Consider the following 17,256-nt stretch of genomic DNA (forward strand, 5'->3'; position numbering starts at 1 on the left):
AAATCAGATGTCCACCAGTCATGAACAGAAAGCTGGAGAGGATAAGAAAATGGACACTAGTCATGAATAGAAAGCTGGAGAGGATAAGAAAATGGACACTATGTAGATTTCATTTTTGCTACCAGTTTTAACAATTATAATCACAATCCCTCTTTTCTTTTCTTTTTTTTTCTCAAAGAATCTTAGACTTGTTACTTTCGGAAAAGCTTTTAGTGCTGGTAAATACCATAATTTTTTCCATTTCATGATCTCGAATGCACTCTTCATTTAAATTTGTTTTGGAAGGGAGGATTTGAAAGGCAAGCAAATCTCAGTATATACTCGCTACATAAGCTAGGTGTATGCTTAACCCGAGTTAACTGCAGATCCTTTGTAATGGATAAGTATTTATGCTTTTTCAATTCCTTAAGTTTGACAGTTTTACAATGAGCTCTGTTGTTTTCACAAATCCTATGGCAAGATCTTTAAGGTTGACTGTTTTTCTCTTTTATATATTAGCTTCAGGAGATTTTTTTATAATGACCACATTAAAATAGTATCAAAGTTTAATTTTATTGGAAAACATTGCTTTATTCAGAGGAGCATTTAGCACTTTTTATCCTTCACAATTATAAGCCCCTAGTGTAACTAGTAAATCCCAAAATGTTGATGGTGTTATGCGATAGAAAAGTATTTCTCATATAAGTAAGAGTCCAGGGTGGATGGCTTTCTTCCAATGCTTAGAGCCTCAGAGCCTTCAATATCTAGCCAGCAAATGGGAAGAGCAGAGAAGGCTCACCTGTTTCTTAAAGCATACATCTGGAAGTGACTTTGCTTTTGTTCATATTCCCTTCACGAAAATATGTCACAAGGCCACAGTTGAATGTAAGGTACATAGGAAAATGTCCCTGGATGGGCAGCCATTCCCAGTGACAAAATCACCCTGTGAAAGAGGAGTATAAATATTGGCAAGCAGGCAGCTGTCTCTGAAAACCTATGTAAATTATCATAGTGCTGCAAAATACTGCAATTCTGAACTAAATGTACTGCTCAATCACAGGAAATACATCTCTTTTTCCTGATTATGTGCTTTTTGCCCTTTTAATTGTGCCTTTATTACATACTCCCACAGTACTTAATATTTCCTTATTTAGAAATTCTCATCATTTTTATGATTATTTATTCAACTACACTGTAAGCTTCTTAAGGGTAAGACCATAGTCACTTTGTTCACTGTATTACCAGTACCTGTACCCACCAGAGTGTCTAACATAGTGCTTCACATATGGTGGCATTAAGAAATTATTTTGAACCAATGAATGAATGATTAAACTAAATTGCTATTGCAATACATTATCTCTTATGATTTGTCCTATGTTGTAAGCTACTTCCAGTGAATTTTGGATTTGAGAGTAGACTAAATAAATTAAACAAAATTTAGGACTCTTTGTTCTTTGTGTCTTTTCATAAAGGGCATGATGCCATTGTCACACTCCTGAAACATTATAAGAGATCGCAAGATGAATTGCCCTGTAATGAATATTCTCAGCCTGGAGGAGGTACCCCTTTTCTTACTCAGTTTTCATTGTTGTATAATATTGTGCCTAAAGGTAAATCTGTGTTTCTGTTACTATCATTCTGGGGCTAGGGAGGAGGGCATAGCCTGTGTCAGATTAGATTTATTTTAAGTAATCTTATGTCTGGGTGAGGCTGAACATAAAGAAGCCTCCATTTTGGCTATTTTCTAACTCACCAATCTGCAGTTCCTCCAAGTTTAACATTTCCCAGACTGGATGTTTATGAGCCTTGTGCATGACTAGGAAGCCTGGATAAGCTGAGAGCAGTCGTTTTCCATTTCAGTAATCTATTACAGAATACTCATATCCAGACACAAATTAAATCTGCTAGAGTCTGCTACAACTTGGATTTTCTAAAAAATCTTTTTACGCACTTTCTAAATAAACACTTGTGGTACAATTTCAGCATCCAGAGAAAGATTTGGGCTTTAAGCGATAGTTTTACTTGATTTCGTCACCTGCTTATTTTTATAGTGTTGAACTGTTATGTAGAAAAAAGTGATTGCTACTTTCAGCTCTATTATATAATTTGATTTCTAGACGGCGCCTATGTGTCTGTTCCATCCCCCTTGGGGAAGATTAAAAGCATGACAAAAGGTACTTATAATCTGGGAAAATTGTTATATTTGATTACTAAAGGTTAGCTATTGCTTAAAATATAACTTTCAATTTTGTTTTACATATGACAAATGATGAATATTTTGCAAGCACAACGAATATTATCAAGAGATAATATTCCTTACCCTTTATCTCCTTTCAGTGCATGAAGATACAATCACAGTGAAAATTTGACATGGCTATTAAAGAAAGATCAAATTCTCATAGGACTGTTTAGATGTTTCTGTTTTTAATGAAAATGAATTATAAATATTAATATGTGTTTAAGAAGAATTGGGACTAGAAAATATGTATAAAAGTACATTATTTTTCAAAATATCCCCAATAAGTAATACTTTGGTACCTTTTTTGAATGTATGTTGCACACAGAAATTAATAACATTGGACCAGGAAAGTAAAAAATATGATTCAAATGTAGATTCATATTTAACTATTTGGAATTTAAAGTCTTTTAACAGTATTTTTTTCATTTTGAGCATTTCCTTAGAATTATTAATATGTTTATTTCCTGTCATTTAATTGGCATCCCTTTGAGGTTAGTTTATGGGTACTTGGCTAAGTCTATTGGAATAGACTGAAGAGAGTTACCAGATCAGAACCTTTATCATGATAGGATATGGACTGGACTCCAGGGTTGCTATGTCATGCAGGCAAGATGGTTGGTGATCAGATCAGGAATAAACCCTTAGCCATGGTAACAAAGAGTGAGTAATCAAGACATAGAACTAACATTAATTTAATGAAGAGTGTCAGGGATCATTTGGGTTAAGGTTTTAGCATCTTCCAGTAGTCAATTACAGTTGGAAAATAGAACTTAAATGTTACTAGGAAATTATGTTTTTGATTAACTATATATATGCATGTGTGTATATATATCATATGTGTGTTTTTTACCTTAAAAAATACAATGACAATTTCTGTTTTCAGAGAAGGCAGATATTCTCCTCCTAAGAGCTGGATTGCCTTCACATTTCCATCTTCAGCTCTCAGAAATTGAGTTCCATGAGATTATCGGATCAGGTAACAAAAAAAAATGATAATAAAGGTCTGGTTTGGTTGAATGAGCTCAAGTTAATATGTGTTTGTTTATTTATTTTAAACAATTGTAGGTTCTTTTGGGAAAGTATATAAAGGACGATGCAGGAATAAAATAGTGGCTATAAAACGGTAAGCAAACAAATGAAAAAATTCAGCATCCAGGTGGAATTGTGACCTTTGAGAAGCATATGTATGGCAAGCCCCTTGTTTAGATCCATCTGTTTACTGAGGATTTTCTGTTGCTGCCATTTCCAGTTATCGAGCCAATACCTACTGCTCCAAGTCAGATGTGGATATGTTTTGCCGAGAGGTGTCCATTCTCTGCCAGCTCAATCATCCCTGTGTAATTCAGTTTGTGGGCGCTTGCTTGAATGATCCCAGCCAGTTTGCCATTGTCACTCAATACATCTCAGGGGGTTCTCTGTTCTCCCTCCTTCATGAGCAGAAGAGGTATGGGTCTTTTGTTCTGACTTATCCTTGACATGCCATTGGAATTACTCTTGTAATATGTCAGAGGCTTTCTCATTGGATGAGCCTTTACCTTTTGAAATCTGAGTGCTAGCAAGTGTGGCATTTTAATTTATGCCTAATAATTGTGTTTCAATAGATAGAAATGCTTTGTGCTTTCTTAACAAAAATTCAGTTGAAGATAACAAATTTAAGGAATTTAAATTGGCAACTTAAGCTTAAAATAATTAGGTTAAATTTGAAATACTTATAAAGAAGATATATGCTATCTCAGAATAAAATAAAGTTTAAAAAAGTGATCTTGCACAAATCTAAAATGAATTCACTTCCTGGGTTTATGCCTATAGGAATTAGGATTTAGTTTCATTAAGTGATTAAAATAGATTTTATTTTATAATATTACTAAGAAATTAAGTATAGCATTATAAATAAATTATAAAACCAAGTATAATATCTTAAACAAGAGATGCTGTATATCTTAATTGATTCATAATTAAGAATTTTCTGATGTAAGAAAACTATTTTTCCAGATTTGTTGAATTTCTAGCTTAACTCTCAAGAAAGAAAAAAAGGTTAAAATTATACAAGATAACAACTCTCACACATCATTTGCTTTTTTGGTATTGGCTTTGACCATTTCATCTCTGTTAAATCTATTTTTAAATTCTAGGATTCTTGATTTGCAGTCTAAATTAATTATTGCGGTAGATGTTGCCAAAGGCATGGAGTACCTTCACAACCTGACACAGCCAATTATACATCGTGACTTGAACAGGTATTTTTTTTTCTAAATAATGAACTCAGAAGGGTATAATTAACTGGGAGTTTTAGACAGATTTCAGTGAAGATAATTTCAGACTTGTTGCAGATCAGGTACTCTGTGGGTAAGAGGACAGGCTACCACAAACTTAGGCAATAGAAAGTTTTGTCATTGTGCTTTACAGGAGTAGAAAGCTATATAACTGCTTCTCAGGGATCTTTTAAATCTATGAAGAATGTTCACTCATATGGTAATATCTGTAAGATGCACCAGCTAACTAGTTCTCAGGTCAGTAAGGTCAGATCAACCATTGAGCTAAATGGCTATTAAAAAATGATATGTCTCCTATAAAGTGAGGTGTTGGGAGTAGCTCCTGATATAAAATTATCTGAAATACTACATTGTGCTACCATTTTTGTATTTTTATATTAGTAATTCAGCTTAACCACAGCTTATCTACCTAGTTTTCAGGTGAAGAGGATTTTATGTGAAATAAATATGAAACCAGAGTGTTCCAGTGGTGGAACCCCAAGGGATCTCAAAACTTTTCGTAAATGGTGAAAACTTTCTCTAAGTAAAGTCTTATAGGAAAGGCCGATATACAAAATGGAGCAGCATTGGGTAAAGGTAAAGTGGAGTGTAGAAAACTCTATTTATTTCCCATTTCCCAGTGCTAAGGAGAGATTCTTGTGCCACCTCTGTGGAAGCCCAAAGGTGCTATGTAGAGTAGTTGGACAACAACTGATTTAGTTTAGGAAACAAGTCAGATGATTCCACATCAGCCACATTCATTTTATGATAATCAATACAGTTCACACAGATTCTGTATATAGTCCTTTATAAAAACTTTACAGTTCTGAAGCTACTAAATATTAATTACTCTGATGACATATGAGCCTGGTCTGGAAAGATGGGTAGTTTGGAAGAGCATACTGTAGGCTTAGGGAAGACATTAATAAAATACACAGAGATTAGAAAGTTAAAGGTATATATAGGAATTATAGTTTCATTTTAGTGTACAAAGTGCATCAATGTATGTAATGTGTATAATGTATGAAGCAGACAATTATTAAAAAGTATAGAAAAATAGAACGAGAGCACAGACACCAGTGAATGCTATTACTAAGATATTTTAGACTTTTTTTCTGTAAGGAAACAATGAAGATGTTTGAGCTGAAAATCACAAATTTGGAGCTATATTATTGAAAGATTAATCCAGCATCTGGTAAAAATATCAACTTGAAGGGAAAGTCAAGAAACTAGTGAGGCATTTGTTGCAGTAATCTACATAAGAAGTAATGAAAAGCAGAATTTCACTAGTGGCAGTGGAAATGAAAGGAAGAGACATGTCAACTTTAAATAGCAAAGTACAGACTTTATTCAAGCTCGAAGTTTGAGGATTATTACCCATGAGCATGGATTCCAGTTGTTCTGAATACACACTCCAATTAGCAGCAGTTACAAGTTAGTTTGTAAGAAAAAAAGAAGCAGTTTTTAAGTTGTTTACCAAAAATTTACATTAAAATAATATAAGCTTTTGATTGGCTATGCCTTGTTTTTTAATCAAAAAGTATAGGAACATAAAGAGAGTGGATAACACAGCTAGTCAGGAACAAAATGCCTTTACACTATTGCCCCAAGGGGATGGGGGTTGGGGACATGACTAAAATCCCATACTCATGTCTCTCTGGGCCTGATACATTTTGTGTTGCTCATATAGCTCAGACTGCTCTGAGCTATTTTTCTCTTCTCAGATAGATATGAAAGATAAGAGAGATAAATCAGATATGTGAGTGGTAGAATCCTAGGTGTTGAAAGTAAACATATATAGGTCTCAATCTATTTATAATTATTTACTAGTTTTTACATAAAAGTAATTTCTTAATTGTTAGCTATTAGTTCTTTACCTTTCTTAATTTCAAACCAAACATTTATGTTAACAAACATTTTTTCTTTGAGTTTCAGTAGCTATTTCAGAAATAGATTTAGATGATAAATTAGCATAATATAAAACTGATGATTTTGAGTTTTAAGAGTATTATCTTTCCATCTCAAACATTTTTGCACATTGTATTAAAACAAATGAGTAAATTGCAATAAGTAATTATTGCAAGTTTTCTCTAGCTGTAACTCTTCATTTGTGGGGCCATTATATATTCTGGTGCGCTGTAAGTTATGTGCAAGTTGTTACCACCAGTTATTGGGCAGAACCAAAAATATAAATGTTGATTAAAATAAAAGCAGAACATTTACTATATAGCTGATATAGGTTTATATCTACAATTGTTGCTGCCTCTAATCTAACCTAAATGCTTAATTGCATCAAAAATTTTAAAATTTTATGAAACACCATTTTGTAGGTGCCTTCATTATGATAGAGTCCCAAACTATTGTATCAATTATTTGTAGACTATTTTCTATCAATCTTTAATCTGGTAGCAACAGCAAAACATTGTTTTTCAGATGCATGCATATGTAGCACTGTGCATGGCTCAGAAGAGCCTGGGTCCTTTCCCACAGAGAGGTTACTGTACTACTTGGCTATATACGGCATATGTCCAGAAAGCAACTAAAGTCCCACTTTATATAGAAAATAATTAAGGATCAAAATGATTAAATAGCAACTTTCAGAGGATTTCAAGTAAGTCAAAGATAAAAGTAAAATAGAATGCTTCTTAGAGGATATGGAGCTAAAAGTAGAGTTTGAAGAACAGGCATTAATCTTTCTCAGGCTTTTCACAGCATACTAACCTCTGCTTTCCCATAGTACTTAGAAGTCTCATGGAAAGAGATAGAGAGAAAGATGCACATCAGAGAGTGGGAAACCCGTGCACTTATTGCATTTGTATCAACATGGTCTGTTAATATTTTTGTATTCCCCATTAGCCTGGGAAAGTCAGGGTTTCAGGGTCAGAGACTGCTCTCTTCATCTCACATTTTCTGAACTAAGCATTGCGTCTTACACAGATAAGATGTATAATTAATATTTTCTAACTGAACCAAATTATTGTGGTGTTTCTTTGAATGTCACTTTAAGAAGCAATGGCCTTGTTGGTATAAGTATGACTACTTGCATATAGCATCCAATTTGCCCAGTACCTTTTATAATTCTAAAGGAAAAAGAATATTTGAGCCCACAGGATGGAACAACCAAGTTTGTGGTTGTTGAAATTATTCGAGTGAAAAGAAAGAACTCTACTTTTCCCATGGCAAGCAAAGACAACTGAGGCTTTTACCATCCAGTTCTGAAAGTTAATTTTGATCTTCAGTAGATGTCCCTTGGGATATGCAGGGGATTGGTTCTGAGGCCTCTCAAGAATAACAAAGTCTGAGGATGGTCATGTCCCTGGTATTAATCACTGTAGCATTTGCATATTACCTAGGCACATCCTCCCCTGCACTTTAAATCATTGCTAGATTACTATAATGTCTAGTACAATGTAAATACTATGTAAATAGTTGTTTCAGTGTATGTCTAGAGAATAATGATGAAGGAAAAAGAGATATCAGTACAGACACAATCTTTTAAAAATTTTTTTGACCCATGGTTAGTTGAATCCACAGACGTGGAACCTGTGAATTTAGAGGGCCAACTATATATTCTAAGGAGAATCTCAAGAAAGGAGTAAAAAAGTAGTTATTTTCAGTGAAAATGATGAGAATGATAATATCTATTATTTATTTATCACAATGTGAAAGGAGCTTTGCTAAGTTCTTGTCATGCTTTCATTTATCTACACAACTCTATGGGATAGTTATGATTATCTCCATTTTACAGATAAGAAAACTGACTTAAAAAAAAGAAACTAAGTCTGAAGTTTGTAGTATTCTATATGTTCTACTGTAACAACAACAACAACGCAAAACCATGTCAGAAGAGAGAGAAAGAGCATACTGATGATATTGAATAGGCATCAGCAATATTTATCAACCTTACTCTCCGTACTTTAATCTTTTAAAAACTCAATTCCTGTGACCCAAACTATTTCTTATATCATCTTCTCATGCTTCTGAGTTCCTGCTTTATTTCTTCTTTCATACCTGATGTTCTGCTGGTGTGGAGCAGATGTTGCAGAGAAGGCATGTAGATAGGTTTTGTTTGGTCCAGAGTGTTTAATATTTTTAAAGTTACCATAATTCAAGCAGGAATGTATCTCTCTAATTTGCTATAGACCTAATCACCTACCAACTTATACTTGGCCTAATTTATACATTCATTTTGTGGCATTGGAGCTTGCTAGTCATTATTTATAGCTTAAAGGATTTAAAACTTTTTACTTAATACTAGAAGCTGTGTGTGTTTTCTTGGAAAAGTATATTTTTCAAATTGTTTGACACTGAAACAGAAACATCATTGCAAACATACATGGATCAAATGTATGGTATTCTCCTTAGATATGGTATTATATATGTTATATTAACACTGTAAGGAATGAAATAGTGATACCTCCATAACAAAGTGGCCATGACATTCACATGAAATATGTATATGAAATTATTTTATCAATTTTGAAGCACTATATAAAATGCATTTTTTATTATTCTTTTTTTTTTTTTATTTGAGACAGTCTCACTCTGTTGCCAGGCACCAGGCTGGAGTGCAGTGGCACAATCTCGGCTCACTGCAACTCGCCTCCCAGGTTCAAGCAATTCTCCTGCCTCAGCCTCCAGAGTAGCTGGGACTACAGGCGCACGCCACCATGCCCAGCTAATTTTTGTATTTTTTAGTAGAGATGGGGTTTCATCATGTTGGCCAGGATGGTCTCAATCTCTTGACTTCATGATCTGCCTGCCTCGGCCTCCCAAAGTGCTGGGATTACAGGCTTGAGCCACCGCGCCCGGCCCATTTTTTATTATTCTTAACCCCTCATATGTTCCCTTATATATTGGGGATGGAAAAACACTCCACAATTAAAACCACCTTTGCAAAAATTATAACAGAAAATTATGACAATGAAAGATCTGACTTGACTCCATTTTGCTTCTAACCTCCAAGCTGTCCTTGTTCATTCCTGGGCATAGACCAAACTAACTTTGGGAGGAACTTAATTTATAGTCTAACCTTGAAACTAAGACAATAATGGCCCTTTCCCAAAACAAACCTGTTTCCTGCCTGGGGACTAGACTGTCTTCATAGGACTAAAAAATTAGCCACAAGATTAGAAATAATGATTTAGGAATCACGTATCTGGATTGCTGCAAGATTCTAAACCTCCCCAACTTGCTTCTGGGGATAATATCGTTATTGTCAAACCTAAATTCAGTGCTTGAGATATTTTGCAGACACTGCACAGGATAGCTCAGCTAGTACTACCCAGACTGATAAACTGGGTCATCTGGTCTCCTGGCCCCCACCCAGGAACTGACTCAGCACCAAGAAGACAACTTCGATGCCCTATGATTTCATCTCCAACCCAACCAATCAGCATTTCTCACTTTCAGACCCCTACCCACCAAGTTTCCTTAAAAAACCCATCCCCAAGTTTTTGAGGAGACTGATTTGAATAATAATAACACTCCTCTCTTCCATACAGCTGGCTGTGTGTGAATTAAACTCTTTCTCTATTGCAATTCCCCTGTCTTGATAAATCAAATTTATCTAGGCACTGGGCAAGGAAGACCCATTGAGGGTTACAACAATATTCTAATACATCCAGAGATTTTTTTTTTATGTGATATAACTAATTAGTTTGGGGTCTAGATCTGAGAAGGACTCACTGTTTTTGACTGTCAGCTTATTCTGGTGGGTAAAAAGGAAAATAATGAGTGATAATTTAAAAATAGCCAACTTTCCAATGACAAATGACAGGTAATTTAGAAAGACAGAGCTGTTATGAGCTAAAAAGAATCTTAATTTTGAAGATGACATTTAACTAAAATAGTGAAGATTTTAGGAAGTGCCAAAGAAAAATATTATTGATAGAAAATTATAATAGTGGCTTTAATTGACATATGCATTTGCCTCCCAGTTGAATGCAAAATATAAAATTCCTACACTTAAGAAAACACAGCAATTGAGTAAAATAAACAAATTGTCAATTTTCTAATTTTGTATTCCTGGAATTCCTTATATTATAGAACTCCCCTCCCAGTTATTTCTTTAAGTTGTGACTTTGCTAATAAGTGCTTACACAGAAAGAATTTTGCTTCCATTGGGAAATGTCATCTTCAGGAGACTTCTGAATATCTATATGCAGACCAATTAACTGATTCCATTATAATACTTATGAAAAGTCCTGCAAGAGAACACATTATAACTATTGTGAAATCCTTGACAACCCTGTATCTGTGATTCTCTAGTATAAAACCAGTCATCACAAGTGGCATTTTTAATTTTATCAATTATTTTTACTCATTTGCTCTTTAAAAATGTCAATTAATTAAATAATATAAAATACTTATTGAATGCATGATATGATCTAGGGTCTTTGCTATGCCCTAGGGATACAGGTGAGAATGACATATCATAACACTTTGTCCAGCAGAGCTTAGAGCCTAAGAAAGCATTTACAAACATTCCTGAAGAATCATTTGGAAGCCTTTAAAAAAACATTCAAAGACATTGAAGGGACTGATTCAGAATGTCTTAGATTGGGCCTGAGAATCTGTACTTTCAAACAAAACTACTAATTAATTCTTGTGATCTAGGAGAGGAAATATTGTTCTAGTGCAGTGGTTCTCAACTTTGGCTGCACGGTCTCTGAGCAAACTTTAAGAAAATCCTTATGCTGATTACATCAGAACCTCCAGGCTTGGGGCCCATGTATCACATTTTGAGAAAGAGCACTTCAAGTTATTCCAATAACTCAAGGTTGAGAACTGCATTTTAGTCTGATGTCAATTACTCCTCTTAATCATTTGCCATACAACTTCATTGTTCTCTGTTGCCAAAGTGAAGGTGGAATGTTAGGGAATCAAGTCACAATGTAATTCCAAATGTTTTCAAAATCATTAGTCTAATGTCAGTCTAATCATTCATTTATTTATACATTTGTCTATCCACTTATTTAGTGATGAATGTCAAAGACAGAGCCACAGACTCTATGGTACCTATGGCACAGAATAGGTCCCAAGATTTGGCAGTTTTCAGGGAAGTTGTACTATACGAGGCTCCTCCAGAGCAAATAACTTATAATTTATGTATGGCACTAGAAAGTTCCTAGGACTATAGAATCTTCACAGGTAGCCAAAACAGATATAAATATTTCAATACCAGACAACTACATTGCACATGGTTTATGTAGGTACTATATACCCATATAATACAGAATTATATGTATTAAATAGATATAAAGAGAAGGATTCATATATATGTGTACATATTCTATATTCTTCTAGGGTTTATAGCCTTGATTACCCACATGAACTGCAGTGTGCACTGCAGTAGTCTAATATTAACACTTATTTCTGTTTTGGCTATCTGTGTAGATTTTACACTCCTGGGAACTTGCTGATATCACTCATGAATTCTAAGTAATTTGCTCCAGAGGAGCCTAGCACAAATAACACAACTCCCATGGAAACTGCTAGATCTTTGGAACTTTCTATGCCATAGGTACCATGGGTCTGTGGATCTCTGTCTTTTGAATTCACTATTATATCAATGCGCATATGAGTATACACATTTATATATAAATGCTTATATAAACATACACATTTCCATGTGTTTGTGTAATGCTTCCAGCCTTTTAAAACTAGAAGAAAGACATCAGCTCTACAGAGGGTAAGTTCAGGGATGATTTTCAAATCTCCTCAGCATAAGAAATAATCACTATCATTGGAATACATAGAAGAAAATTTAAGTATAATATACAATTGATGCCTTAGGGATTAGGACTACCTGTGGTTCTGAAATGTTTATATCCAAAATTGTAATCTGATTTCAGATTTTCAAGTTAAATTTTTTCTTAAAAAATGCAATCAGCTGCAATCAGACTCAATTTTATTACTGCTTTGAGTAATGAAAAAACTAAGCTATACAATTTATGAATATTTCCAATATGAAATTCAGATTAGTTAGGGTAGTTTATCTACTGTAACTATACAGTCCATAATGTATAATGGTTCCAATACAATTGAAATCTGCATCTTGATTGTGTGGCTGAACAAGATGTTGAGGTGGTCCCTATCCATGAGGTTACTCCAGACCCATCTTAACCTGTGACTTCTAGGGTCTCCTTGGGGGTCATCCCAATTCAAGTGAGCATTAATGAGGCAAGAATATATAAGATGTGCATGACATGTTGTATGGGCCAGACATTGGCATGAAACACATTTAAGTGGTGTTGTCAGTTTAACTTTATGATATAAATATATCATTCCATCACTTCAGCTAATCCCCAGAGGCATTTACACAATTCATAATGACCAATGTGACTTGACAATGACTCTGAGGGCTTGGCATTGGGTGGTACAGGCAGCTCTATCTTGGTGGTGCCATATAAGGTCCTGGGAAATGTAGTCTACCTGTGTGCCCAGAACAAGAGGAAATGAGTTTTTGTGGTCAGCCAGAAGTCTGTGCTACATGGATCCTAGGAACACTGGTGATAACAGATAATAGGTGTTTGAGTAATGGTTACAATTGAGAAGGCTGATCTGGATTTGCATGAATCAGTTATACAAATATAATGTTAGTTGCATACTAAATATTTTTAGTTTATGAATGCATTTTCACAACTTATGAACTAATACCAGTAATTGGGAAATGAATGAAAACTACTTAATAAAGCATGTTATATAGGAATTAATTTTGAAATAACTCTTCTAATTCACTTTTGTTAATTTAAAAACATGAGAATAGCTTTGGGAGTGTGGGGAGATGAAACAAAATATGGCTCAAGAGGAAAAACATGTAACTATATGAGTATAATAGTATGAAATAAGCTATATACATTTTAAAACATTAAGTGATAGTCCTGTGCACTATATGTCAGTAAACACACACACACACACACACACACACACACACACACATTTTTTCTTTAGAAGTAAAAATTAAAACAAAAAGACTATGATCACTATATTTAGAGAACCTTGTACCACATCTAACAGAAGGGGCTCCTTAACTATTTAGTTCTACAAATTAATCCTATTTATGAACTGCACTCAGTTGATAGTCCTAATTTCTATCCCCATTTCTGACATGCTCAGTTTCCATCTGAAGTCAGTCTCTCTGTCCTCAGCTCCCTGAACCTCCAGAAGAAACAGTTCTCTCTGACTCAAGTTTCTACCCATTATTTACACAGAGATTCACCATCCAGCACTTCCTGGTTTTTCTCTGAGGGTAAATTCATCCCTGCCTCCTCAACTAATGCTCATAGTTTCCAGGGGGCCAACTATGTCCCAGCCATCCCATGACATTTCAATTTAGTTAAGATTCTCCCTCCATGCTTCACTACTAGAATGTCCTTTAGTCCTGAGTTGTTCTCTTTTTGTCTCCCTACAGAAATAGCTAAAGTTTCCTCCCAGGGCCAGTTAAAATGTTGTTCTTCTCTCAGCTGCCTTCATTAGAATGTCTCATTTAATTTTGCCTGCATTCACTAATTCTAAAAATAGTGCCCTTACTTAACACCCCATTAAGTAAATTCCCTTAGACACATATACCCTTTAAATGAAAACAGGTATATTTAAGTCGGAAAAAGTCATTCGTTTTCCCCACACTATCGTATTGCTTGCATAAATCTGGACAAACTTGCCATCTCTCACAGTAGCTTCCATCAAAATCTTTGCCTCATTCATCCCAGGCAGACGAATCCCCCAATCTCACATCTTCTGTTCGCCATTTGAAATGCTACACAAGACGATGTGTGTGTGCAAATGAATGTATCTGTATGTATAACAGCACAGAAAGTCAGGTACTAATTTGACCAAAACTAGAAATCCTGTGATACCAACATTTACTTTTTATTCCTATAAAAATAGTGTTACTCCACACTGGAACCTGGCATCAGGATTTCTTATTTCAGTGCTTTCTTGTGGTTCACTCTGCAGCTTCTTTCCTTAATACAACACTCACACCCAGGGAATGCTCAAAGCTAGCGTGGCAACGGTACCTTCTCTATAACAATGTCACCTTCCCTCACGCACAGACTGAGCGTGGAGGGAGAAGCGACACCCCTCCTGATCCTCTAAAACCTTTCAAATGCTTTCCTGTAACTGGTGGTGAACTCACTGGCCTGCAATTTTCTGGTGTTACTGGTTTCTTACATTGCCATTTTCTATTCTTTGGGGATATGGCCTGTATAAAGTCGGCTTTTGAAAATGTCAACAAAAGCTTTTCTCTGTTCGGCTTCGTTTCTTCTCTGCTCTCATTTCTTGGGAGGCACCGTGAATGCCCTCTTGGCACCTTGTCGATTTCCTAAGCAGCTAACCTTTCAATAATGATATTAATGCTGCTGTGTGGTAATCTGTGCATTTCTCACTTCGTTTTCAACCCTTGCTTGCTGAGATTCATTTGTGTTGTTGTGTTCTTAGATTCTGGAATTTAATTGAGTGCAACCTGACTAGGGACCCAAAGCCAAAATTTCTAGCTAATAAATGAGAAACAATCTTAATAAGTGGAAATTTCTTTCTAATTGATTGAATTTCCAATAGCTAACTATACTTTGAATTTGGCCTAGAAAAGAGACACAGATAATTATAAACTTTTTAAAAGTCTCATTTAATATTTTCTATTTCAAAATCCTCCCTATTTGGAAGAAAGTTTTCAAATAATGTTAGTCTTCTCTGGCTGGGATTACAATGTGGATGCCTCTGGGGATATGTGTTGATGTGGGTTATCATCCTAAAAGACCACAGGAGAAAACTAATTGAGGGCACAGGCTCTGAAGCCAGACTAAGCATGTTCACATCCCACCTCTGCCACATTTTACCTGTGTCCTTGGGCAGTTCACTTAAAATATCAATTTTCTAATTTCCAAGATGGTTATATTCATGCCTATCTTATTATATTTAAGTGAGAAAATACATTAGCATTATTAGCATTATTTTTCTTCTTTAGTCTTCTGAATCTTTTCACTATTTAACATTCTTGCATTCCCGAGTTGCTTTCCTGAATGAAATGTTTCTAACGACCTATCTCTCAGTTTTGATTGTATTACACAAACTTTGCTTATAATATCTCAGATAATTTCTTCTTGCCGTAAAGATCTGGGAAATAACTGGATTGTTTGACTGTAGATCTCTTTCTATAGAGAAGGTCAAGGGGATTCAAATAACAGATTGCTGCCTTCATTAAGACCTCTTACCCTCCAGGGATTCAGTCTGATACTCCCATTAGACAGATGCAGATCTGAAACAGAATTTGATTACACGTGTAGCTGAGGGTTAACACGGTTATTTGATTATCCAAGGTCCTTCTCAGTGATTCTTCTTTCTGGGACTCCGTCACAAATCTTAAAGGAGCAAGTTAAACACCATCCATTTAGACATTCGACCATCATTTATTTGGAAATATAATGGCACAGAAGGGAAAGTATCATCAGAGGCACATTTCTGAGATTGAAAAATCCAAGTAGGAGAGGCTCCATCCTTGCAGAGGATGTGTATAGCACCTATGAGGTTAGGCAACTTTTCTTCTTTATACTCAAGTAGCACCCAGCAACTCAACTTAGCAATTGGCCTTCAGACTATAAACAGCCAGGGGGGATGTTTTCAAAATTAGCATTGAGAAGGTTGTCCCATATCCTTCCTTCAATAGTCAAAGAAAGGGAAGAATTCATCCTATCACACCTTCTTGATTCCCAAGAGACAATCTTTTTTGTCATTTCTATTCCTGTTCTTATTGTGTTGCTGTTATGTCACTTGACATTTTTCTGCCTCAGATTCTTCATTTATAAAATGGAAATAATGATGCCTATGTCTACCTGGTCACAGTAATACCCTTGTGATTAATAAGGGTACCAGGACAATAGTCAATGGAGATGTTAGAGAAAGATTCTACAAGAGATATTTGTATATAATTTATATTAATTGCATAAAGCAGAGTTACCAGAAAGTCTTGGAATAAGATTCATTTTGTATCTAGCTGCTGCGTCAGTACTATTTGCAGAGTAGTCTAGATTATCTTTCTCTAACTGAAGGTGAAAGGTTTTGTAGTTACCAAATGATGTGGGAAATAGCATAGTCCTTTTCTGAAAGATGTACAGTTTCTTCAGCCAGTGTGGAGGAAAGAGCGTGCAAGCTTCACAGAATGATTAGAACTCTTTAATCCTGGAGGGATGGTCTTTGTATCAATTATGTTTCAAGCCTTGTATGTGAAGAACTGTATTCTCAGTCACTAAACCCTCATTTAATGGCTTTAGCGACCTACAGAAAGTTAGTGAAAAGCATGCCTGGTGCCATAGATGAAATAGTGTTAGGACATTGATGATGTCTGCCTTCTTTTCTTTTAGGAGGGAAATCCCCCTTCTAAATTCTTAAAATAGCAGTTGGCTTTCATTAAATCTACTCAGAGTTAAGGGTCTGGGGATCATGACTGACCTTTTTCTTTGGGAATGGAGCACATTTTAATAAGCTTTGTCCTGTCCATGGTCTCTGAAAGACTTAGCCTCTGGCAGGCCTCCTGAATTGCAGGGTTTTATAAAGAAAAGAATTGATTACAGGCTTTGAATTCTTTCTCTTTCTTTAATTCCTTTTTTTTCTTTTCATACAAAGAGTGTGAAAAATATTCTGAGTCTTCTTCTATTGAGATATGGTGGCCTTACAGGCAGACATTTAGCATTGAACTTCTATTAATCTTCTGTGAGTTTGACAAAGTTTCTTCTTTTTTGCTTCCTAAATAAAAGTGAGGATAAAGAGCTGTTACTTGCCCAGCTT

At 35.2% G+C, this 17,256-nt stretch overlaps 1 protein-coding gene across 1 annotated transcript in view; it reads left to right on the plus strand.

Moving 5' to 3' along the window:
• The window catches only part of TNNI3K (TNNI3 interacting kinase), a 335,970-nt gene that overhangs the window by 158,616 nt on the left and 160,098 nt on the right, over positions 1-17,256 (plus strand). Inside the window, exons 14-19 of the mRNA XM_021667770.2 lie at positions 1,452-1,538; positions 2,097-2,153; positions 3,102-3,194; positions 3,284-3,341; positions 3,468-3,662; positions 4,351-4,455. Coding sequence (XP_021523445.2) covers positions 1,452-1,538; positions 2,097-2,153; positions 3,102-3,194; positions 3,284-3,341; positions 3,468-3,662; positions 4,351-4,455 — 595 coding nt within the window. The remainder of the gene's footprint in view (positions 1-1,451; positions 1,539-2,096; positions 2,154-3,101; positions 3,195-3,283; positions 3,342-3,467; positions 3,663-4,350; positions 4,456-17,256) is intronic.

This window comes from Aotus nancymaae, unplaced genomic scaffold (assembly GCF_030222135.1).
Source record: "Aotus nancymaae isolate 86718 unplaced genomic scaffold, 86718_ANA_hifiasm-v0.15.2.pri h1tg000007l, whole genome shotgun sequence".
Classification (NCBI taxonomy): Eukaryota; Metazoa; Chordata; class Mammalia; order Primates; family Aotidae; genus Aotus; species Aotus nancymaae.